Below are 23,549 nucleotides of genomic sequence, written 5' to 3'. Positions count from 1 at the left end.
TTTGGTAAATCGTAGTTTAAAATAAGAGAAAGGCAGCATGTGTTGGACTCCTACGGAGTACTCTACATGTGCCATACTATCTAATGTACACAACAGGCCGTGACGTTCATCTTGCAGAGGAAGGTGTAGTCACGATAGTAAGATTAAGTCCCCTGAACAAGGCCACACAGCTACTCAATGGCAGGACTGGCATTCATGATTTTCTTTAAAATTTATTTTATTATCTGTGTGTACATACATACACACGATGCGTGGGAGTGTGAGCTCACAGATGCCATAGACTGCGTGTGGAGGTCAGAGGGGAACCCTCAGCCGTCGGTTCTCTTCTACCACTGTGGGACCCAGGGGTCAGACTTATAAGGCCTTGACCCACTGAGCCAGCTCACCCGGACTTCAACGCAGGTTGACCCACTTTCTTCACTTACTGGCTTCTTTAGGTATCGCTTTTCAAATTCTGCACACCATCTTCCTTGGCCTCCCTGATGGAATCAACTGGGGCTGTGGTCGTCAATATTTATAGTATTTACCGTGTGGGGTTTTTTGTTTGTTTGTTTGTTTGTTTTGTTTTTGTTTTTGTTTTTCGAGACAGGGTTTCTCTGTATAGCCCTGGCTGTCCTGGAACTCACTCTGTAGACCAGGCTGGCCTCGAACTCAGAAATCCACCTGCCTCTGCCTCCCAAGTGCTGGGATTAAAGGTGAGCGCCACTACCGCCCGGCTTCGTGTGTTTTTTTTTTTTAATTGAGGTATAATTCACATAACAAAAAATTTGTTTATTTAAAATATATGCCAAAGTATATGTAAGTATATACACATTGTTGTATAATCATTAGCATTTTGGTATTTCAAAAATTTGTTATCATGCCCCACAAATAACCCCATTATGTATACTTCCTTTCTCCACCTTTCCTGCTTCTCCAGGTAACAACTAACATGCTTTCTGTCTCTATGGAATGCCTATTCTGGACATTTAATATAAAAAGGATCATACAATATGTAGCCTAGAATGTAAGATCTCTTTGATGTACTGTTTTCAAGATTTCTGTGCTGTTAATGTGTATCAGCGATTCATTCCTTTTCTGCTACTGAATGCTATTATACGGATGTACTAGATCTTTGTTTACCTAGTCATCATGTGAAGGCGTTTTGGGTTTCGTTATTATTTTTGTTGTTTGGGAGTTTGGAAGCGCTGTATATATGTGAGCAAGCGGCCTTCCAAGGCTGGGATTACAGGCAGGCTGCCAAACCTACCTGGCATTTACATGGATACAGGGAATCCAAACCCTGGCCCTCCTGCCTACATCGCAAGCTCCTTAATCACTGAGATAGCTCCCAGCCTCAACTTTCTTATTGCATTTATTTATCTATTTATTTGTGTGAGCTTTCCACAGGTCTGGATGTCAGTGGGCAGCTTACATAAGTCGATTCTGTTCTTCGACCTCAAGATCTTGGGGATACGATGCAGGTCCTCAGATTTGGTCACATGTTTCTTAACTGGAGAAGCCATCTCTCTCACCCTCTTCTTTTATTACCGTTTTTTTGTTCTTTTATTACCGTTCAAACTAATGGTCGTGAAGAGGTATTTCATCGGGATTTTACTAGCATTTCACTAATAGCTAATACATTTTCCTTTATGCATTTGGTTTGGTTTTTTGTTTTGCTTTGTTTTGGTTTTTGGTTTTGGTTTTTTGGGAATTGTCTATTCAAATCCTTTGTCCCTAAGGTTTTTTTTTTTTTTTCAATTGGTTGGTTTTGTTGTTGTTTGTTCATTTGTTCATTTATTTTTGGCTCTTCTAGACAGCCAGTGTATCTCTGGCTATCCTAGAATTCACTCTGTAGATCAGGCTGACCTCAAACTCAGAGGTCCAACTGCCTCTGCTGGGATTCAAGGCACTTACCACCAAGCCCAGACCTTCTTGCTTCTTTTGCTTTTTATGTTTTGGAATCATATCTAAGAAGTCACTCTCTATTTCAAGATCATAAAGACTAACTACATTCTCTCCTAGGAATTTTTTAATTTTAACTCTTATAGCCAGGTCTTTGACTTGTTTTAAGTTAATTTTCATAAACAGCATATAAAGAGTTCCAGCTTCACTCCTTTGTGTGTGGATGGCTAGCTAATTGTCTCAGAATCATTTGTTTAAAAGCAACAGTGAAACTATTCTTTCCCCCACTGAATTACCTTGAACTTTATCACATGCTTTTAAGCAAATATTGACAGAGCTCTGCTACTGTGAGCTACTTAAGTGTAAGGTTTATGTTTTCCTACCTTGATCTCTACCGCAGGAATGTGCATGTGTGTGTGTGTGTGTGTGTGTGTGTGTGTGTGTGTGTGTGTGTGAGTGTGCCTTCAATAAATGTACTCAATGGACGAAAGGCTGATTCAGGATTTTTATTGCCAACCAATAAAGGCTAGGCTGTGCGAGATGCAAGGAAGATTTTATACAGGAACTGAAAGTGATTGAAGTTCTCAAATCAAAGGTTCCCAGTGTGGGAGGAGGGGCTCAGAATCGTATAATTCTAGACTGCTGTGGGTCCCAAAGATCATCAGTCCTGCCTTCTGGTGAGGAAAAGCAAGGTTGCAAAGCGAATAACAGCCCTTACTCTATCGTGTGTAAAATGAGGGTCCTGGCTGTCTTTGAACTTAGGTCGGGACCATTGCGTATCAACAAGGGCTCTGTGGCTCTTTCAGTTAGCTCCTGCTAAGGTGTTTGATAAGGGGTTTTTAATGTTTGTCCTAATGAATGTCTCATCTAAATGAAACAGACTGCTTCTGTTTCAGGCCACACGTACCTAACTTCTGAGATTACATATCAAAGAGTTTCTGTTTCGTTTTGTTTTTTAGTTCTCTAACCTACCTACGTATAATTACCTCTCCCTTTCTACATAGATGTACGGGTGGCTTGGTGCTGGTCTATTGCTTTAGGTTGTTACATGAGCTCAACTGTTGTTTTGGTGTGTGACTTTTCCAAGGGGACTGTATCAACTAGGGGGCAGAGACACTATTTACTAAACATCAGTTTAGTAAAAGGAAGTTGTATCCCTGACCGAGGGCTAATATCCAAAATGAATAAAGAACTCAAGACGTTAGATACCAACAACCCAAATAATACAACTTAAAAATGGGTACAGAGTTAAACAGAGAATTCTCAACAAAGGAATTTCGATTGGCCAAGGAGCACTTAAAGAAATGTTCAAAGTCCTTAGTCTTCAGGGAAATGCAAAATCAAAACAACTCTGAGGTTCCATCTTATACACATCAGAATGGCTAAGATCAAAACCTCAAGTGATAGCACATGCTGGCAAAGATGTGGAGCAAGCAAGGAGAACACTCCCCCATTGCTTGTGGAAACCAAATTTGTACAACCACTTTGGAAATCAATTTGGTGGTTTCCCAGAAAACTGGAAATAGTTCTACCTCAAGACAGCTGTACCACTCATGGGCATATATCCAAAAGATGTTCCACTTTCCCACAAAGACACTTGCTCAGCTATGTACATAGCAGCTTTATGTATGCCATGAATACTGGCATACAACCAGTATAATAGTCAGAAACTGGAAACAACCTAGATGTCTCTCAACTAAAGAATGGATAAGGAAAAGATGGTGCATCTATACAATAATTCTACTTGGCTATTAAAAAAAAAGACATCATGAATTTTGCAGGCAAATGGATGGATCATGAGAATATCATCCTGAGTGAGGTACCCAGCCCCAAAAAGGACATGTATGGTATATACTCACTTATAAATGGATATTAACCATAAAATACAGGATACCTATATTATAATCCACAGGCCCAAATTAGCCGAACAAGAAGGAAGGCCCAAGAAAGGATGCTTGAATCTCACTTAGAAGGGGGGATAAAAAGTCGTAGGAGGCAGATGGAGGGAGAGAACTGCGGTGGGGCGATAGGGTGGGGTGGGGTGGGGAATGGGGTGGTGACCAGCTCAGCTACTTCCTAGGCCCAGATCCTGGGTTCTGAGATGGCCCACCCCAACATCTATCCCATCTATGATCTGCTGAGGCTCCTGAAGGGGTCTGTCCTGCAGATCCAAAACTGTAGGATCTATATGACACAGGGCCACAACAGAATACCCTAGAGGAGACCCAGAATCCCGGTGAAGATCTCCTGTTGATAGTGTAGCAGAAGCCAGAGGCCTCATACCAGACCAATGACTCATTGGAATGAACGTTTGCAAGTAAAGCTATTTGGGCAAAAGGGTATATATAATGTGTGACACACTGTGACACACCACAGCTTCCATAGTGAGATCTTGTTTGTTTGGTTGATTTTTTTGTTAATTCTTTTTGTTTTCTTTTGGGAGGCAGGTTTCCAAGATCGAGGGGCAGATATGAAGGGTCAGGAAGATAAGTGGGATCAGGGTACATGATGTGAAGTCCACAAAGGATCAAAAAAAAGTTAAAAAGTAATATAATAAAGAAAGTTTTATAAATTATGAGAAAAGCAGAAAGTTTGATTTGTAAACATTACATTTGTCTTATTTATTTGTATGTGTTGTCTATGTGTGTGGCTGCCTTCATGTGACTATGAGAAGCAGCTTGTGGTAGTTGGTTTTCTTCTTCTACTATCTGGGTCCCAAACTTGGCACGGGCGCCTTTACCTATTCAACTGTCTCACTGGTCCTAAATAGTTCTCTTGATAATGGCAGACACCCACAGCTCTTTTGTCATATTCAGAAATATCACTGACCGGCCAAATCTTTTAAATTTAGACTTCGTTTTAGAAAACTTGAACTCGGACAAACTAACAGGTTGGTACCTAGCATTAGTTTCCAAGTTACCTGCCCCACCTCCCATCGATACCTGAACCTAGTTCCAGTCTCTAGGCTAACCCCAAACAATGGCATCCCCCAGTTACAAGCCCACCTCTTGCCTAATGACCACCAATGTAGAGAGACCTGGAAATGAAGTTTATGATTTGATTCCCAATACCAGCCAATTATGCTAAGGGTCATAATAGCTCTCCAACTACATGCTCACACACTCACCCTGCACTGGCTGCTTCTATAAAGCCTTGCCCCCACAGCTGTGTGTTGGCAGTGAGCTAAGGGGCCTGAGCTAGCTCTAATAAAAAAGCCCGGTTGTGATTCACATCAGATCGGCTCCTGTCTGTTTTTGGGGGGGCTCACTAACACTTTGCTGGCACCACATCACAGTAATTATGTTTTCCCTGCTTGGTTTGTGATTTACAGCTGTTAGGAATTGCTTATGTGAACCTCCCCCATCAGATCAGCAGGGCCACATGCTTGCATCCACCATTAGCAGGTCAGTTGGCGGCCTGAACATACTTCCCCCACATAACCTTGCCTGGTGTGCCACAGACCCAGTTCATCCACATTCACACCAGTAACTGTACCTTTGCATATGATAACCCAAGGTTCATGGAGTGAGGATGTGTGATGATTTTTCACACCAGGTACCAGCAGCAGAATGATGCTTTCAGCTCAAGATGCACCCTGTAGACCTTCTAGAAAAGCAAGTGCATTTTCCCCTGATAAATCTTTCATATGTGGTGAGTTTTCTAAAAAGTTACCTCCAGCCGGGCAGTGGTGGCACATGCCTTTAATCCCAGCACTTGGGAGGCAGAGGCAGGCGGATTTCTGAGTTCGAGGCCCGCCTGGTCTACAGAGTGAGTTCTAGGACAGCCAGGGCTACACAGAGAAACCTGTCTCGAAAAACAAAAACAAAAACAAAAAAAGGTACCTCCAACAAAGCTGATTTTAGCAACCATTCTCATTGATACCTTCTCTCTCTCCTTATTTGAACATCTATGTGTGCATGTGAGTATGCGATGCATGTTTACATGTATGTGGAGTCTTGTCCTAATTCTTCTGGTTAGTGTTTCTAGTTTTCCCTTCTGTGTAACTTAGTAGTTTTGTTTATATTTTTCAACATGTCACATTTTCATAAGGATTTAATTTTTTATTTTATATATATATATATATGTATGTGTGTGTGTGCCTGAATGTACATATGTATACATACCAGCTACATTCAGGTGTCTACAGGCATTAGATGCCCTGGACCTGAATTACAGGCAGTAGTAACTGGATTACAAGCAGTTATGAGCTGCGTGGTGTGGATGCTGGGAACTAAACCTGGGTCCTTTACAAGTACAGTTAATCACTGAGCCATCTCTCCTGTTCCCACTATGCCATTTTGTTTTTGAAATAGAGTTCTATGTATCTAAGGATGGTCTCAAATTTCCTATGTTGCCAAGGCTGATCTTTAACTTCTGATCCCCTTACCTCAGTCTCCCAAGTGCCGAGATTACTGGCCTTCTCCACCACCTGGGTTTACTTGGTGCTAAGGGTCTGTGATAGTTAATCTTAATTGTCACATTGGCAGGATCTGGGACCACTTGGGGTTAGAGTTCCACTGGAGGGTTATCTAGACCAGGTGGGCCTGGGTGGGTTTTTCTTAATTGGATTTATTTTGGTGGGAAGGCAGAGCCGAAATATGGGTGGCACCGTTTCAAAGGCTGGGTCCCCGGTTGAGTAAGGAGACAGAGAGAGGTGGGGAGGGAGCTCAGCATCCATGCCTCTCTGCTCTCTGACTCCCGATGCAGTGTGCTTAGCTACCCGGAGCTCCTGCTGCTGTGGCTCCCCCAAAATGGTGGACCGTACGTAACCTGGAATTACTAGCCAGAATGATCCCTTTCTTGCCTAAGTTTACTTTATCAGAATATTTCACTATAGGAACCCAAAAGGAAATTCAGATAGGACCCAATCCAGGGAACCTTATTTGCTAGGCAAGCGCTGTACCAAAGAGCTACATGCCCAGTCCAGCATGGACACTGTTTATGAGCGCTTAGCCTTCTGTCTTCCTTAGAGTTTTATTACTGTGAAGAGACACCGTGACCATGGCAACTTTCACAAAGGAAAACATTTCATTGAGGCTGGCTTACAGTTCTGAGATTTAGTCATGGTGGGAAACATGGCAGCGTGCAGGCAGACGTGGCACAGGAGAAGGAGCTGAGAGTTGTACATCTTGATCTGTAGTCGGTAGGGAGAGAGCTGACTTGAGCTCCCTAGAACTCAGAGCCAGCCCCCACAACCGCACACTTCCTCCAGCAAGGCCACACCTCATAATAGCGCCACTCCCTTTGGGCCAAGCATCCAAACACAGAAGACTCTGGGGCCGGTCCTATTCAAACCAGCACACCTTCATACCAATCTCCTTTTCTTTGAAGGTTCCTAAGCCTCCTCTGCTTTCTTTCTGTCGTTCAAAGGGTGTCCGCAGCATTCACAGTGTAATTCAAAATAGATTGATTTTGTGTAGCCTCCACACACAAAGCAGGCCTTAATTTGAGGGACCGAGCGATCCAAGGAGCTGACTAGACACAGCCTCCAACAGGAAGCCCAGTAATCTTCTAAGTGTCAACAAAGTAACATTTCCACTCCACGAGGCACCTAGAGAAAATGGCCGCTTGCTTCAAAAGGCTGAGTGTGCAGCTCTGGGTTGATTTAATTATAGCCTCCTTCCTGGTGGGTGATTTTCTGGAGTGTAAGCCTTTCAGTAGCAGTCACAAGCTTGAGTCACGGGGTGAAAAGCGGAGTGTGCGGATGGCTCGGGTGGCCTTACCTCCCAGTGCCCTTGTACTGGGACTGTGTAGACGGGCTCGCAGCCAGAAACCATCCTGGACTGGACGCTCCACCTCTTTCTTGATTTATCTGCGGCCAGAAATAGGGTATGGTTTAGTGCCCCCCTCAAGATAGGTAGAAAATCAATACGGAAATGCTAGAATCTAAAAGGAAGCAAGCAGAGGTGACAGAGAACTGAGGCAGTCTTCTGAGAGCTGGGGAATGTCTAGCAGCTTCAGCTTCATCCAGGGAGACAAGGATTCCCTGAGGCCGGCTGGGTCAGCGCTGCTGGATCAGAGACTTTATCAGAATATGTCCATATTTTCAGTGCAGCGGGCTATCTTCGGGGAAAAGTCTGCTTTTCTGAATTGGAAGGAAACTTGTATTTTAAATTAGTAATAGTGTACTTGATGTGCAAATATCATTAAGCAGTGCAACTTCTCTGGCTCTGAGGTTGTAGTTTATTGGTTCTGTGTGGGCTTAGCATGTGTAAGGTACTGAGTTCAATTGCCAGGGCTCCAATTCAAAAGGGGAAAAACAAAAAAAAACTTCAGAGGAAATTTCTGTATTTTGACAGAAGCTCTTGAGTCACGTCACCTAAAAATCATTTTATTCTTAATTGTGTATGTGTGAGAGCATAAATTCAGTATCCTCAGAATCTAGAGGAGGGTGTTAGGTTCCCAGAAACTAGAGTCTCAGGAAGTTGTGACTTACCAGAAATGGATTCTGGGAATCGAATGGTGGGTCCTCTGTAGGAACAGCAAACACTCCTAACTACTGAGCTATCTCTCTGGCTCCAACCTGTCATTTTAGAGTCTACTTTGTGCCATTTGGTCTAACTAGAAACAGAAACGTTGGTTGGTTCTCAAAGACACTAAACGCACTGTGAGTCTTGTTACTGTTTGCAACAGGCACTGCCTTTCAGTTTTCATTTTATTAGTTCATGTCCTAACTGCACATCTGGACCACACTTTGCTTGAAAGAGAGGAGAGTGTGCACCAGTGTCTAGCACCAATTTAACCCTACAAAAGGTAATTATGTTGAGCTTTCTTAGACCACTCTGAGTATTGGACTGTCTTCATTAGATAAGTGTCTTATAATTTTTAATAGATTGTATTTTTATTTTGTGTACGTATACCTGTGCATTTCTCTCTCTCTCTCTCTCTCTCTCTCTCTCTCTCTCTCTCTCTCTCTCTGGTGGAATCAATAAATTATCTTTCTTTTCTATGATTACCAAAACCCCAAATCTTTTAATATTATTTAAAATAATATTCAAAATGCAACTCCATTTGAAAGTAAAAATATATTAAGGTTTGAATGCTATCTATATATTAGTTTGTGTAGGGCAGGAGGTTGGGAAACCATATGTAAATTAGGCCTGTGTGGCTGGAGTGAAGGGAGAACCCAGAAATCATCTGTGATGAAGTTTGCCATGTCAGTAGAGTAGGGAATGGAATTCGGGACAGAGGAGAAGCAAGAAGAGAAGGCAAGAAAGTCAAGGAGCCGTTCGCTCCCCTTAGCTATCTATGCTCATCTGAAGAGAGTAATCAACACAATGACAACGAAACGCATTAGCCTAACATTCACACTCCGGTGAGGAGTCTCAGTCAGTACTCACGTCTTTGGCTTCTGTGTTTTGAGACAGAGTCTCTGTATGTGGTCTTGGCTGTCCCACAGCTCCCTATGTGACTAGGTTGGCTTCGAACTCACAGAGATCTTATTGCCTCTACCTCCCAAGTATGACTTTTTCTTTTAATGGCTAAGTAACAAGCTAGTTTGACAAGCTCACTTGGTAAAGTGCTTACCTACAGGCATAAGGACTTGTGTACAGGCCCTAGAACTTATGTAAAAGGCCAGGTGTGGTGGTACTTAATTATGTTACCAGTGCCCGGGAGTTGGGGGTAGAGGTGGATCTTGGGGTTCACTGGCCAGCCAACTTAGCCTACTTGGTGGGGCACAGCTTCAAATGAGAGATCTTGTCTAAAAATACAAGGGTGGATGGTTCTTGACTAAGGAATGACACCTGAAGTTGGCTTTTCGATCCTACATACATAAACACGCACATATAATTATGCATACACATCCCACCCCCACATGCAAAGCTTAAGAAAATCAATCTAGACAGGTAAATCTTTGTGAATTTGTGGCTAGCCTGATCTACATAGTAAATTTCAGGCTAGCTGAGGTTACATAGTAAGATATTGTCTTAAAACCAACCAGTCAACCAACCAACCAAAACCTCTCTTCTCAGTCTTAGTTTCTTTAATTAATGATATTGAAAATAACAAAGACTTGTCTCAGCATTTTCCATTACTTTGTTACTGAAAATGACATCTCTGTGTTCCATGCATCTATTTGCATGTTGCAGTATCTATTTTCAACTACATTACATATTAAAAAAAAAAAACACTATCTGTGTGTTTTAATGCACATGAAGGAAACCTTAAGGACATGCTTCCCACAAGTACAAGCAAAACTATAAATAATAAAGGAAGGACGAAATAAGAATAAGTACATAAACAAATCCTGGTGGTTCATGCCTGTAATACTAGCCCTTGGGAAGCTGAGGGGTGAGAGCCAGCATGGGCTCTGTATACCAGGCTGGCCTCGAACTCACAAAGCTTCTCCTCTGCCTCCCTGATGGAATTAAATACATGCAATCATCAATGCCCATTGATAAAGCCATTGTTGCATCCACCGTCAGAAAGCAGAGGGGAAAGGAGTGGTTAGTGCTTAGCTCAGTTTGTCCTTTGTTAGACCACAGGATTGTGCCACCCTTGTTATTATGGGTGATCTTTTCTATCCTCCTCAGTTAAAGCTTTCTGGATATACCCTCATAGGTACCATCAGAGGTGTGGTTCCATCATGATTCTAAATCTAGTCCAATCGATAATCAAGATTAGCTATGCTTCTACCTAATAAGTAATTGATATAAGCTTGTAAAACAGAGGATAGGCATGCAAAACTTAATTGCATTTCTAAGTATTACCAGTGGATGTTCCCAAACTGGCATGAAGTCATTCTATATATAATAGTATTAGAGAAATTGAAATATTTGAGAATAAATTAAACAAAAGAAGTGCAAAATATCTGGGAGGTGGCGGCACACACACAACTTTAATCCCAGCACTCAGGAGGCAGAGGCAGGCAGATCTCTGTGAGTTTGAGGCCAGCCTGGCCTGCAGAGCAGGTTCCAGGACAGTCGGGGCTACACAGAGAAACCCTGCCTTGAAAAAAACAAACAAGCCCTTTTTCCTCGTTGGGCATCTGAAGTCAAGATGGGTCACCAGCAGCTCTACTGGAGTCACCCACGGAAGTTCTGCCAGGGTTCTCTCTCTTGCCGTGTCTGCTCTAACCACCATGGTCTGATCTGTAAATACTGGCTGAACATGTGCCGTCAGTGCTCTGTCAGTACGCGAAGGACATAGGCTACATTAAGTTGGACTAAGCCACCTGAATTGGTTATTCGACTGTCTACCAAGTGGAACTGATCATGCTAGTCTTTGTGTACAAAGAATAAAAATGTGAAGACCTTTAAAAAAAAAAGAAAAAAGAAAAAAACAAACAAAAATAGGAGTGCAAAATTTTTATTCTGAAAATTGCAGAGTACCGGAACAGATCAAAGTGGACAAAAAAATGGAAAGCCATGCCACGTTTATTGAGTTTCCTTGCTGAAAAGATCCTACAGAGTAATCCATATATTCAGTGAAATCACTGTAAAGATCCCAGCTGACAAGTCAATCCTACAATTCATAGGAAAATACAACGGGACCCAGAATAACCCAACTGACACAGTTGTAAGATTCATTTTTTTCCTCCTCTCTTTTAAATAATTGAGCCGGTTGTGATGGCACATGCCAATATGAGTTGCAGATGGAGGCAGATACAAGAGGATATCAAGTTCAAGGCTAGCTTGTGCTAAACATTTGCCTAGTGGTGACAGTGGTGTGTACCTTTAATCCCAGCACTTGGGAAGCTGAGGCAGGTGGATCTCTGAGTTCTAGGTAAGTGTGGTCTACAGAGTGAGTACTCGGACAGCCAGGGCTACACAGAGAAACCCTATCTGGAAAAAACAAACTAAACCAAACAACAAAAACAACAACAAAACAAACAAACAAACAAAAAACAAAGCATCAGTGACAATAACAACAGGCAGCTATGACTCTATTCAGTATTTAAATAATTTGTGTTGTAGATGATACCATCAAAAATGAAAATACTGAATACAATGAGAGAAGTGTATAGAATTTAATATTTGAACATCATCCAATAGAGAAAAATTTAGGATATATTAAAAACAATCCTATAGTTCAATGAAAAGAGATAATCTGGGGCTGGAGAGATGGCTCGGTGGTAAAGAGCACTGACTGCTCTTCCAAAGGTCCTGAGTTAAATTCCCAGCAACCACATGGTGGCTCACAACCATCTGTAATGAGATATCTGGTGCCCTCTTCTGGTGTGTCTGAAGACAGCTACAGTGTACTCATATAAATAAAACAAATCTTTTTTTAAAAAGAGAGAGATAATCTGATTTTGAAGTGGCTACAGGATCTGAATGGAGGCAAGAAAATATATGAAAGGCATATAAAAGTATGAAAAGATACTAAACACAATTATATTGATGGATTTCAAAATCATAGTAAGATGCTACTTCACAATCATGACACTGGTTATATACTAAAGAAGGAAGAAAAAGGCTGCCAAGATGGCTCTCCTGGTAAAGATGCTTATTGCCAAGTTGGTGGGGGGGCAGCAGTTCAACCTCTGGGACCCCCAAGGTGGAAGAAGAAACCAACTCAAGGAAGTGGTACTTTAATGTCCACACTCTGCTCCACGTGGCATGCACACCCCTCCCCCTACATAGACACTCAAGATAAATAAATGCAATAAAAAGAAGGCAAAATAGCCAGGGTGAAAAGAAGTATGGAGAATCAGATGTAAAACTACACACTTTGCAACACAGCTTGGCCTTCCCTCGAGATGTTAAACAGTGATCGTGTGACAGGGGAGTTCCTTTAGGGCGTTGCCCAACAGAATTAAAAGTGCATCCACATCGAAAACATAAGCAACAGTAACAGCAGAACAGGGAGTTAGGACTTCATCAGTCCTAAAAACAATAACGGCATCGAGAAAACAACAGGAGAACAAACAAATGTGCATATAAACATTTATGTATTATACTCTGACTCTTGAATATTATTTAACCGTATAAAGGAAGTACAGGTACTTGATGCAATGTGAACAAGCCTCAAAAATATTAAACCAAGTAAAAGATACGAACAACTACATAGTCTATGATTCCCTTTGTATGAAATACACAGAACAGGGAAAATCCACAGCTGCACAGATGTTAGTGGTCCTGAGAGGCTGAGAGGTTATTGCCAGCAGGTATGCTGTTTCTTTGGGGTATGATGAGGATATTTTGGATTTCAATAGCAGTGATCACTGTCCAACTTTGTGAACATACTGAAAAATTGAACTATGTGCTTTAAATATGTGACTTGTAAGATATGTAAAGTATAGCTCAGGAGAGTTTTAAAAGTTCTCCTAGACAGTCAGCCCTTCTCTTCAATCTCTATGAACTTAGAGGTAAGTTGGTCTTGAACTTATGGTTTCAAATGATCCTTCTACCTCATCCTCTGCAGTAGCTGTGCTCCCAACCATATGCTACCTGCTCTTAAGGCTGTTATCTTGTGGTGGTTTGGATATGCTTGGCCTGTGGGAAGTTGCACCATTAGGATGTGGTGTGGCCTTGCTGGAGTAGGTGTGGCCTTGCTGGAGTAGGTATGGCCTTGCTGGAGTAGGTGTGGCCTTGCTGGAGTAGGTATGGCCTTGCTGGAGTAGGTGTGGCCTTGCTGGAGTGGGTGTGGCCTTGCTGGAGTAAGTGTGGCCTTGCTGGAGTGGGTGTGGACTTGCTGGAGTAGGTGTGGCCTTGCTGGAGGAAGTGTGCTGGAGTACTGCCCAGTGTGGAAGAGAAGACAATATCCTTCTGGCTGGCTTTGGATCAAGATGCAGAACTCTTAGCTCCTTCTCCAGGGCCGTGTTGACCTGCATGCTGCCATGCGTCTCAGCATGATACTGGACTGAAGCTCTGAAACTATAAGCCAGCCCCGTTTAAATGTTTGCTCTTATAATGTCTGCCTTGGTCACGGTGTTTATTCACAGCAATGATAACCTAAGTAGGACTAACAGCTACTGTCAAGGTCCAAAGCCCAAGTTTAATCCCCAAGACCCATATGGTGGGCAGAGAGAACCAACTTCTCTGAATAGTCCTACAGTCTCCACAGGAGTCCCACCCCCAATAAAAGGAACTCAATTTTTTTTTTAGTTTAATTTAATCTTACGCATATGGCTGTTTGACCTGCATGTATGTACCATATCTATTCTGGTGCCCACAAAAGCCAGAAGAGGGCATCAGATCCCCTGAAACTGGAGTTACAAACCATCGTGAGCTGCTATATGGTTTCTGGGACTCGACCCCCACTTCCTCTAGAAGAGCAATGAGTTCTCTCAACTATTGAGCCATCTCTCCAGTTTCTGTAATGATTATTTTTAAAGCTATCATCTTTAAGAAAATGGGTTTGTGTGTGTTGCTATTTATACAAATTATAGTTACAGATTAGTATAGCTAATACAGTAAGTACTTAAAAAAATTCTTGGGTACTAGTGGCCGCCTTTAAAACCAGATTTTAAAGCTAATGATGACAGATTTTTCAAAAGTGGTAAGGAATAAGAATTGTTTTTAAAAAGAATTTACTGTGAATTACCTTTTACTTTTTAAAAATATCTACTCCTTATATGTCAGTTAACATTTTTAGAGCTTTATATAATTTTAAATTTGTCACAAAGCATAAAAAATTTCAATAATGCAATTAAAAACTGACCATCTCAGATTGGAGAGATGGTTCAGTAGTTAAAGGCATTGGCTGTTTCTCCTGGGAACCTGGGTTTGATTCCCAGCACCCAACAGTAACTCAAAACCATCTGAAACTCCAGTTCTAGGGGATCTGGCGCCCTCTTCTGGCCTCTGCAGGAACCAGGTGCATGTGTGGAGCTCATACATAAAATAATTATTTTAAAAGATTTATTTATTTATTATATGTGAGTACACTGTAGCTGTCTTCAGACACTTCAAAAAAGGGAGTCAGATCTCATTACCGATGGTTGTGAGCCACCATGTGGTTACTAGAATTTGAACTCAGGACCTTTGGAAGAACAGTCAGTGCTCTTAACCGCTGAGCCATCTCTCCAGCCCCCATAAAATTATTTTTAAAATGACTATCGTATTTTAGATATTACAGTTGATAGCAATCAATCCATATTTAACATGATGATGCAGCCTCTAATTGTTTAAAAAAATTATTTAGTGGGAATTTTCATATATTCCAAATTTGTGGATGTTGGTTGAAGCTGTACCAAGCTAAGTGTCATACATAGTACCTCTGATGAGGCAAGCAACCAAATCTAATTAATGATTATTAAGAAAGCTGCTGGGTAGTGGTGATGTATGCCCTTAATCCCAGGACTCAGGAGGCAGATGCAGGCAAATCCGGGTCTAGCCTTGTCTACAGAATGAGTTCCAGGACAGCTATACAAAGAAAACCTCTCACCAACCAGAAACAAACAAACAATAACAAAAAAGAAAGCCATGTCTTTGCTTACTTCAACTCTTTGCACGTGTTGCTATCTAGGCTGACCTGATGGCTGGATCTAAGCTACCGTAAGGACAGAGTAAATAAGTCACACAGCCAAGATCCGAGGAAGTCTGAAAGTAAGTTACAAAGACGGATTGTTTCTAATTCTCGACAAGCTACTGTAAGTAAAATAAATGCTAATGAACTGATAAACTAGTTAAGTATTCACTGGGTACTTTGTTCTGTAGAATGACAGTATAAGGGAGGGTGGCGGCGCTGGGTACAGGGGCCTTGAAGGAATCTCTCTTCTGTGGTATTTCCCAGTTGAGTTTCTTCTTTCGTTGCATTTACTAATGTCACTGCCACCTATATTATTAAATTCTTCCCATAAAAGAATTTGCTGAGCAATTAACTAAATCTTGTTTCCCCCAAAAGGGCACTGTTTAATATCAACGATCGTTGAAATTGAAATGGAGAATTTAACTGGAAACAGACTCTATATCTTGACGAAGCTATGTTTCCAGTGGCCTCAGATACTCAAATTTGTTTTCAGGACTTCCATGCCTACAACTCCCGGGAAGCACAAGATAGAAAAACGAGGCTCCTTACACTTTAAGGAACAAGTCCCAGAATCCCACCGGGACTCCAAATCCCAGAATCCCGCGCAGCAAAGACATCCCGGAAGCGTGGCGGGCTAGCTGGGACGAGACCAAATAGAAGAATAGGGGGAAACAACCCTGAGCGTGGGTGCCCTGTAGAGTTTTTCTAGATATTTTTCCGTTTAAAAGGCCGCGTTTTATAATTATACATATGAGTATCCAAGAACATCTCCATTTTAGAGAGTCTGGTGGCAGGCTGGTGGATCCCGTTCCCTTTGCTAGCCTCTCCTCCCCCCGTGAGGATGAGAGCGCCGGGACTCGGCGACTCCGGAGCCCGCCCTGCCGTGGAATGCGGCCCAGGGAGCGAGCGTGGTGGGAGGAGCCATGGCGGGAGGCGTGTTGTGCAGGGCGGAGGGAGGAGCTCCGGGGCTCGGGCTTGGCGGCGAAGCGACCCTTTGCTCGCTCCGCGCCGCGGGCTAGGCGTGTTGGTCGGCGAGGCGGGCGGCCACGGCTTCCCGACAGACTCGGGAGGCCGAGACCCTCGCGGCGCCTGGCGCTGCCCCGGCCCCCTCGGCCTCCAGCGGCGAGGCGGGGGAGTGAGGAGATGCCGACCCAGAGGGACAGCAGCACCATGTCCCACACGGTCGCGTGCGGCGGCGGCGGGGACCATTCCCACCAGGTCCGGGTGAAAGCTTACTACCGCGGGTAAGTGTGTTGGCGGTCAGGGGCCCGAGCGATCGTGGGGGCCGGCGAGGGGTGCGGTTGGTGGCACCCAGGACGAATGAGTGTAGGTCGCCCAGGAGTCGGTGGAGGAGAGTGGGTGCCACCGGAGGGGAGGACAAATCAGCTGACGGAGAAATTTGCAACTGTTTCGGGACTGGGTGATTTGAGGATTTCGAGGGAAGCCTGTTCACTCACTACCGTGGGCTCGCAAGCCTGGATTGCTTCCTTAGCTGGCTCCTTTCGTTACAGACAGGCCTGAAGCCTCCGTCTTATAAATCAGGTTTATATCGATCCTTCACCGTGGGAGAGTTCATGAAATAAGTCCGGACTATGGTCAGAGAGCCGCTATAGGTGTTAAGAGTTAGTATCAAAGTCGATACTTTTTAAAAGGATGTGCACTGAATCCTGGGTGGTCAGAATTAAGGTGCAAGTGTGCTGACCCACATTTTGGAAGTTAGGGCGAGATATCGAAAGGCGAGAAGCCAACCAAGGCTTTAAATTCTAGAAGCGATCATTACTCCACTTGATTACCAAGTGTTTAAACTAGTGTCTCTGCCAAAAGTAATCCAGTTCCGAGCATAGCCAAATCATTTTTTTCTATCATGACTTGTCATAAAGTTCTCCCTCTCCTTTTAATTCAGTTTGTGGTTTGAGATGATGTAGGATCTCTGCTGAGGTGAAAGGCTAGCGTGAGCACAAAAGAGTGGAGAGCAGGGATTAACAGAAGACCTCACTGCTTGTCTGGGCAGAAATAAATTGCTTTTAAAAGCTTCATGTACTACAAGGTTAAAAGAACTGCGTGCGTTCACATTCCTGAGGGGATCAGTGAAGATAGCAGACCTTCACAGTTCTTTCCTGTGTTCCTCTCAAGAGAACTGGAGCTCCGCATGTCTTAATGTGTCCATGTAAGGCCCTAGTTTTGTGTGTTATCTTCCAGCCTCTGACATTGACTGATTTGGGACTAATTTGTAGAATATGCAGTAGACAATGTTCTTTTTACTTAAAACAGACAAAATAAGGTTTTGACTTTAAAATAGTCTGTGCAAATGCATTAATTTTTTTTTTTGAAATTTTTAAAAAGTTGGCAGTTGTCATAATAACTGCTTTAGCCATTTTGGTTCATGGTCAGCCATGAACAAACTTTGCAAGATTGAAAGAGCCACTGCTTCTCCTTCCAAGGACACACACACAACTTTCTGATAATTTGAGAGATATTTATTTTAGAGCAGTGGTTCTCAATGCTGCAACTGTTTAATACTGTTCCTCATGTTGTGGTGACCCCATATTATTTTTGTTACTACCTGTAACTGTAATTTTTCTACTGTTATGACTTGTAATGTAAATATCTATGTTTTCAGATGCTCTTAGGCAACTCCTGTTGGAACCCCCCAAAGGGGTCTAGATCTATGGGTTGAGAAAGGTTGGTTTAGAATGGGTTCCATTTTATAAAGTTGACAGCCTGTGGCTTACTGTTTGTAGAGGAGGAAATACCGTGGATTTTAAAGAAGCTGTCTAGTTGACAGGTTTACAAACTAGAGTTCAGTATGAATGCATACACATGGTAAGAAAGTGCATACTGTGTACAGGTGTAAAAGTGTGTCTTCTCCCCCTGCAGTCTCCACAGGCTCTACTGTTGGTGGTTAGCTTCGTCTGCAGGTTGCATTTATGGAGCTGGAGAGAGGGCTCAGCCATTAAGAGCACTTGCTCCTCTTCCAGAGTATTCAAATTGTGTTTGAAGAACCTGTGTTAGATGGCTCACAACTTCCTGCGACTCTAGTTCCAGGACCCAATCTCTCTTCTGGCCACTGTGGCACCCCCACTCCACCTCCCATACATGTCATGTGTGTGTGTGTGTGTGTGTGTGCGCGCGCGCACATAAATAAAGCTCAAAAAGGTTGCATTTATGTTTGTTTTTTTAAGTTTATTTTATTTATATGAGTACACTGTTGCTGTCTTCAGACACACCAGAAGAAGGCATCAGATCTTATTACAGATGGTTGTGAGCCATCATGTGGTTTCTGGGAATTGGGAAGTCTGAAGGAGCAGTCAATGCTCTTAACCACTGAGCCATCTCACCAGCCCACATTTATGTTTCTTGAGGGATCATCTTTAGATAGTATTTATTGATTACTTCCACTGAAAGATGAGCATTACGGTGTATAGTACCTTCTGTCTCCTGTCTTCTTTGTGTCTTAAATTTTGCTTGTTCACTGGTTGATTTTAGTTTTTGACTTTTTTTGTTTGTTTTTTCTTTTCTTTAGTTTTTGACTTTTATACTTAGCTTCCAGTGACTTGGTGAAAGACCAAGGAATTAATGCTTTTTCATTTTCCTATATTTTTATTAGCAAATAGGCACATCATGGAAATCATTTCCAAAAACTTGAACTCAGAAATCCACCTGCCTCTGCCTCCCAAGTGCTAGGATTAAAGGTGTGTGCTACCACAGCCTGGCGTGGATTTTCTTTATTTATTGCTCTAATTATTAAAGTAAAGAAAATGAGACTATGGATATATGATTTATTTTGTCAAAAATTTCTTGAGAGCCGGGGAGTGGTGGCGCATGCCTTTAATCCCAGCACTTGGGAGGCAGAGGCAGGCGGATTTCTGAGTTCGATGCCAGCCTGGTCTACAAAGTGATCTCCAGGACAGCTAGGGCTACACAGAGAAACCTGTCTCGAAAAACAAAAACAAAACAAAACAAAACAAAAAATTTCTTGAGATACTTTATCTTTTAAAGTTTAGGAAATTTTACAGAAGATAGGCACACATAACCCCACGTGCTCAGTAATCCGTGGAGCCGTCACTACACTACATTGTTTTCCAAGCCTCCTCAGGACAACCTCAACCGTGCCATTTTCTTTTTTCTGAGTTAGACGTTAAGATTATATGTTTATTAACAGTAATCGAAACTGGTAGTTATATTAGAGCCAGCTGCTTATTAGCACTGATGAGACTAAAATGAGTCAGTAGCAAGGATAGCTAATAAATATGTTGAATAACAAATCCCATACATGACTCCAAAGTAGACTCCTTTTCCCTTACACTGGGAAATAGAGGAGGGTTTGCAATTAGAAAATGTGTTTTTGGGCTGGGGATCCAGTTGGAGGAGTGCTTGCTTAGTGTATACTGCGTAATCCTGGTACGTGGGACACTGTAACCCCATCCCTCAGGAGGTGGAAGTGGGAAGATCAGAGGTGTGAGTGTGGATGGAGCCAGCTTGGCCTACATGAGGCTTTTACCTTAGCAACAAAAACAACCTCACTGAGAAAATGTTGTTTTCATTTGCTCTTTCGAGGGCACACTATTCTGTAGCTTTGCCCTCTTCCTCCTCACAGTATTTCTTCCCAGGGAAGGTGGAATCTTTGAGTATTTTCAGTGAATGAATTATTCTCTCTTTTTAAATAAGTTTCATTTTTAGGGAAAGTGTGTGCCTTCCTAGATATGACAGGCATGTAATTTGACTTTTTTCTAGTTTTTGAAAGTAGGAGACTTTGCTAGTTTGCAAAGGCACTGAGAATCTGGCTTGAGTGGAGTGCACCCCCTTTTCCCAGCATGGAAACTCTTGAGTCAGCGGCTCGAGCTTTGTCAGGCTGGAGGGAGAGAAACAGGTTTTTTTGGTTAGTGGTAGATTACCATTGTATGCTAATCCTTGTATAAAGGTGCTTGTGGGATAGAGTTTAGCGGAGCGATGACTGGGCCACTCTCACCTTTATAATGTGTGTGTACAGAAAGCTGTAAACAGGGAGTTGTAAGCCATTGTTGTTGAGCAGGGGTTGCAGCCCAGAGGATCCCTGCTGTGAACAACGGCTGGTTTTGGCAGTGCAAGGGATCATAGCCCTGTTGGCAGCCTCTATTTACTGAGCCTTGTCCACAGCCCAGGATTGACTCTGCATATTTGGAATGTAGTGTTGTGTGCATTTTTCCTCTTACAGTGAACAAGTCCTGTCAGGTTTTGTTTTTTAAAGTATTGCAGAATCAGTATAGTTGTGTGCTTTCGGTTGTTGGAGCTGAGTGTAGTTCAGCTGGTGCAGTTTTTGCCTAGTGTGCACAAAGCCCTGGGTTCAATCCAAACACCATATTAAGTCAAGTATGGTGGTGCCTGCCTGTAATCCCAGTACTGGAAGCGGGAGGGTCAGGACTTCTCAAGCTCGTCCTTGGCTGCATACAACATGGACCATGTAAAACCCTCAGAAAGGGGGTGAGGGATGGTAGAGTGGCAGCCAGCTCCAAGGGGTAACTGGCCCATAGCCTGGCCAAAGAGAAAAGCACCCACAGAAATCTTGAATTGGTAATGCTGAGATCAACAGCTTGTCAGCAGCAGTGAGGCCTGAAGGTAAGGAGCTGGAGGACCGGGTGAGACCTGAGATGAGCACGTGCACACTGAAGGGCCGAGGAAGCAGCCAAAGCCGCAGCTGCTTAGGAACTCTCCCCAGAGGGAGAGTGCTTCCCTTCCCTTCCCCTCCTCTCCTTGATGGTCTCTGATGGTTAGCTGGCCTCTAGCTCACTAGGAACCCAGGCTGGCCTTGATCTCTCCACCCTCCTGGCGTGATGCCTGAGTGCTGGGATTATAAGGTGTTTGCTCACATTTTTGGTATGTGTTCTCTCTCCTTCCCTCCCTCTACCCCCTTCCTCCCTCTTCCCCTTCCTCTATCCCTTCGTTTCTTCTTACGCAGGGTCCCATGTTACATGCTGACTCTGACATGTAACTTACTCTGTGGCAGAGAATGACCCTGAACTTCCGATTTTCCTGCCTGCATCTCCCTAGAGGGATAACAGGTGTGTGTCACCACACCTTGGTTTTATGCCGAGTTGGTGCACTAACCCAGGATCTCATGCATGCCAGGCAGTCATTTCACCAGCTTAGCTATTTTTCCTTTAAGTTTGTTGATGAGATATTTACATTTTGACTACTAAAATTGGCAGGCATTTCTCAATCTATTGTTTACCTGAAGATTTTAAGATTTATGTAATTAAATCTCCTTTTTTCCTGTATATGTGGTTCCTTGGTTTGTTGCCGTAGGTAGATGAGTTTCCATTTACAAGTAGTCTAGAGTTCTGTACTGTGTAGAGTTTGAAGTAATCATCTTCTCAATGTTATATTTTGAGTGTAGTCATCTGTAGTTTTCTGATACAACTTACGTTTTAAAATTCTACTAACATTTTTAAAAAGAGGTCTTCTTATCACTATTTGTTTGAAATAACTTTTACACATGGTATTTCCTGTAATGTAGATAAATAACTGTGTATTCTGTGCCATTGTTTGGGGAGAGATCTGTTTAGTACATGCCACAATTTGATTATTACAGTGTATAGTTTTGATGTACAGTGGGAAGTCTCATTTAATTAATCTTCTTTTCCCAGGGCTTTTTGTTTTGGTTGAATATTGTGCATTTCACAAGAATTTCTTGCTTTTACAAACGGGAACTTTTATTTCCTGTTATTTGTATTGCTATGGCTAAAATATCTGACAACTCCAGGGATAAGTTGTTTAGGCTCCTGGTCTCAGAGGGTTCGGCTCATGATTTCTTGGTCCCATGCAATTGAGTGAAACATCACTGTGGCAGAAGACTGAAGCAAAGACATCGTAGTGAACCTAAAAGCAGAGAGCAAAGCTGGAAGTGACCTCAGGGGCCTCCTCAGAGACCTGCTTCCTCCGGGAACCTTGCAGTGTTCCCAGAACTGTTCAAAGTGGTGCACCCGCTGTGAGCCTGTGGGGGCGTTGCTGTTCAAACTTAACAACATTCTCATCGAAGTGACCTCAGGGGCCTCCTCAGAGACCTGCTTCCTCCGGGAACCTTGCTGTGTTCCTAGAACTGTTCAAAGTGGTGCAGCCGCTGTGAGCCTGAAGGGGCATTGCTGTTCAAACTTAACGTTCTCAATGTTGGTTGGAGTCTTGCTTGTGTTCCCTGACTGCTGTGCACTCCTAGCCTCCTGGAGTTTCCTTGCCTCAACTTCCCACACAGCTAGAATTGCAGGGCGTGCCATTGTACTCAGCTTTATGTCACCAACTTTCTGTTTTGTTTTGTTCTTTTTATTTTATTTTATTTTAAAGATTCACTTATTATTTATTATTTACACTGTAGCTAACTTCTGACACACTTTAACTTTAACTTTTTCTTAACTTTAGAGGAAGAAGTGTCAGATCTCATTATGGGTGGTTGTGAGCCACCATGTGGTTGCTGGGATTTGAACTCAGGACCTTCAGAAGACCAGTCCGTGCTCTTACCCACTGAGCCATCTCACCAGCCCTGTTTTGTTCCTTTTAAAGACAGGATCTTACTGTGTAGACCATGCTGGCCTCAAACTCACAGAGATCTGCCTACATCTGCCTCCTAAGTGATGGAATTAGAAGGTGCACCACCAGGCCTGGCCCATCGGTTTTCATATGCTTACACTGAGTTCTCATTCATTAACCATTTCTTGGTGCCGGGAACTGAATCCTGGTCCTCTGGAAGAGCAACTGGTGCTCTTAACCACTGAGCCTTCTTGCCAGACTCTTTTGCTTAATTTTTAGAATTAGGATTTAACAGAATGGATCTATTAAGGCATTTTCATACAAATGCTGCCTGTGTTCTTCCTCATTGGCCTCCCTCACTACCCTCTGCCGTTCCTCTCGCCCTTTCCTTCCGATTCCTTCCTAATGTCATTCTCGACTTCTATGATACACACCACCCCACAGGCCACATGAATAAAAATAAGTTCTTCATGTGGGAGAAATTATGAGGTAATTGTCTAAGTCTTACTTCTTTCCCTCAGTGTAGTGATTTCTAGTTTTGTCTGTTCTCCTGAAGATGTTATGATTTCCTTTTTCTTTATGGCTGAGTAAAATTTCATTATGGATATGTACCATGTTTTCTTTATCCATTCATCTGTCGTTGGATGCGGTTCGTTGGAATAGAAGTGGCCTCTATAGGCTCAGAAATGCACTGTCGTTAGGGAGTGGCACTGTCGTTAGGGAGTGGCACTGTCGTTAGGGAGTGGCACTGT

At 42.9% G+C, this 23,549-nt stretch overlaps 1 protein-coding gene and 1 pseudogene across 2 annotated transcripts in view; both read left to right on the top strand.

Annotated features, from left to right (window-relative positions):
• Positions 1-10,875: 10,875 nt before the first annotated feature.
• Positions 10,876-11,054, top strand: LOC116094774 (annotated as a pseudogene).
• A 5,197-nt stretch (positions 11,055-16,251) lies between these two features.
• Positions 16,252-23,549, top strand: part of Prkci (protein kinase C iota) — a 57,621-nt gene continuing 50,323 nt past the window's right edge. The window contains exon 1 of one of the 2 annotated variants that reach the window (XM_031376494.1): positions 16,252-16,544. In XM_031376494.1, coding sequence (XP_031232354.1) covers positions 16,444-16,544 — 101 coding nt within the window. In that variant the 5' untranslated portion in view covers positions 16,252-16,443. The remainder of the gene's footprint in view (positions 16,545-23,549) is intronic. The other variant, XM_031376495.1, reaches the window with a different exon arrangement.

The sequence above is a fragment of the Mastomys coucha genome, unplaced genomic scaffold (genome assembly GCF_008632895.1).
Source record: "Mastomys coucha isolate ucsf_1 unplaced genomic scaffold, UCSF_Mcou_1 pScaffold17, whole genome shotgun sequence".
NCBI lineage: Eukaryota > Metazoa > Chordata > Mammalia > Rodentia > Muridae > Mastomys > Mastomys coucha.
This window is presented reverse-complemented; position numbering and strand designations above follow the sequence as displayed.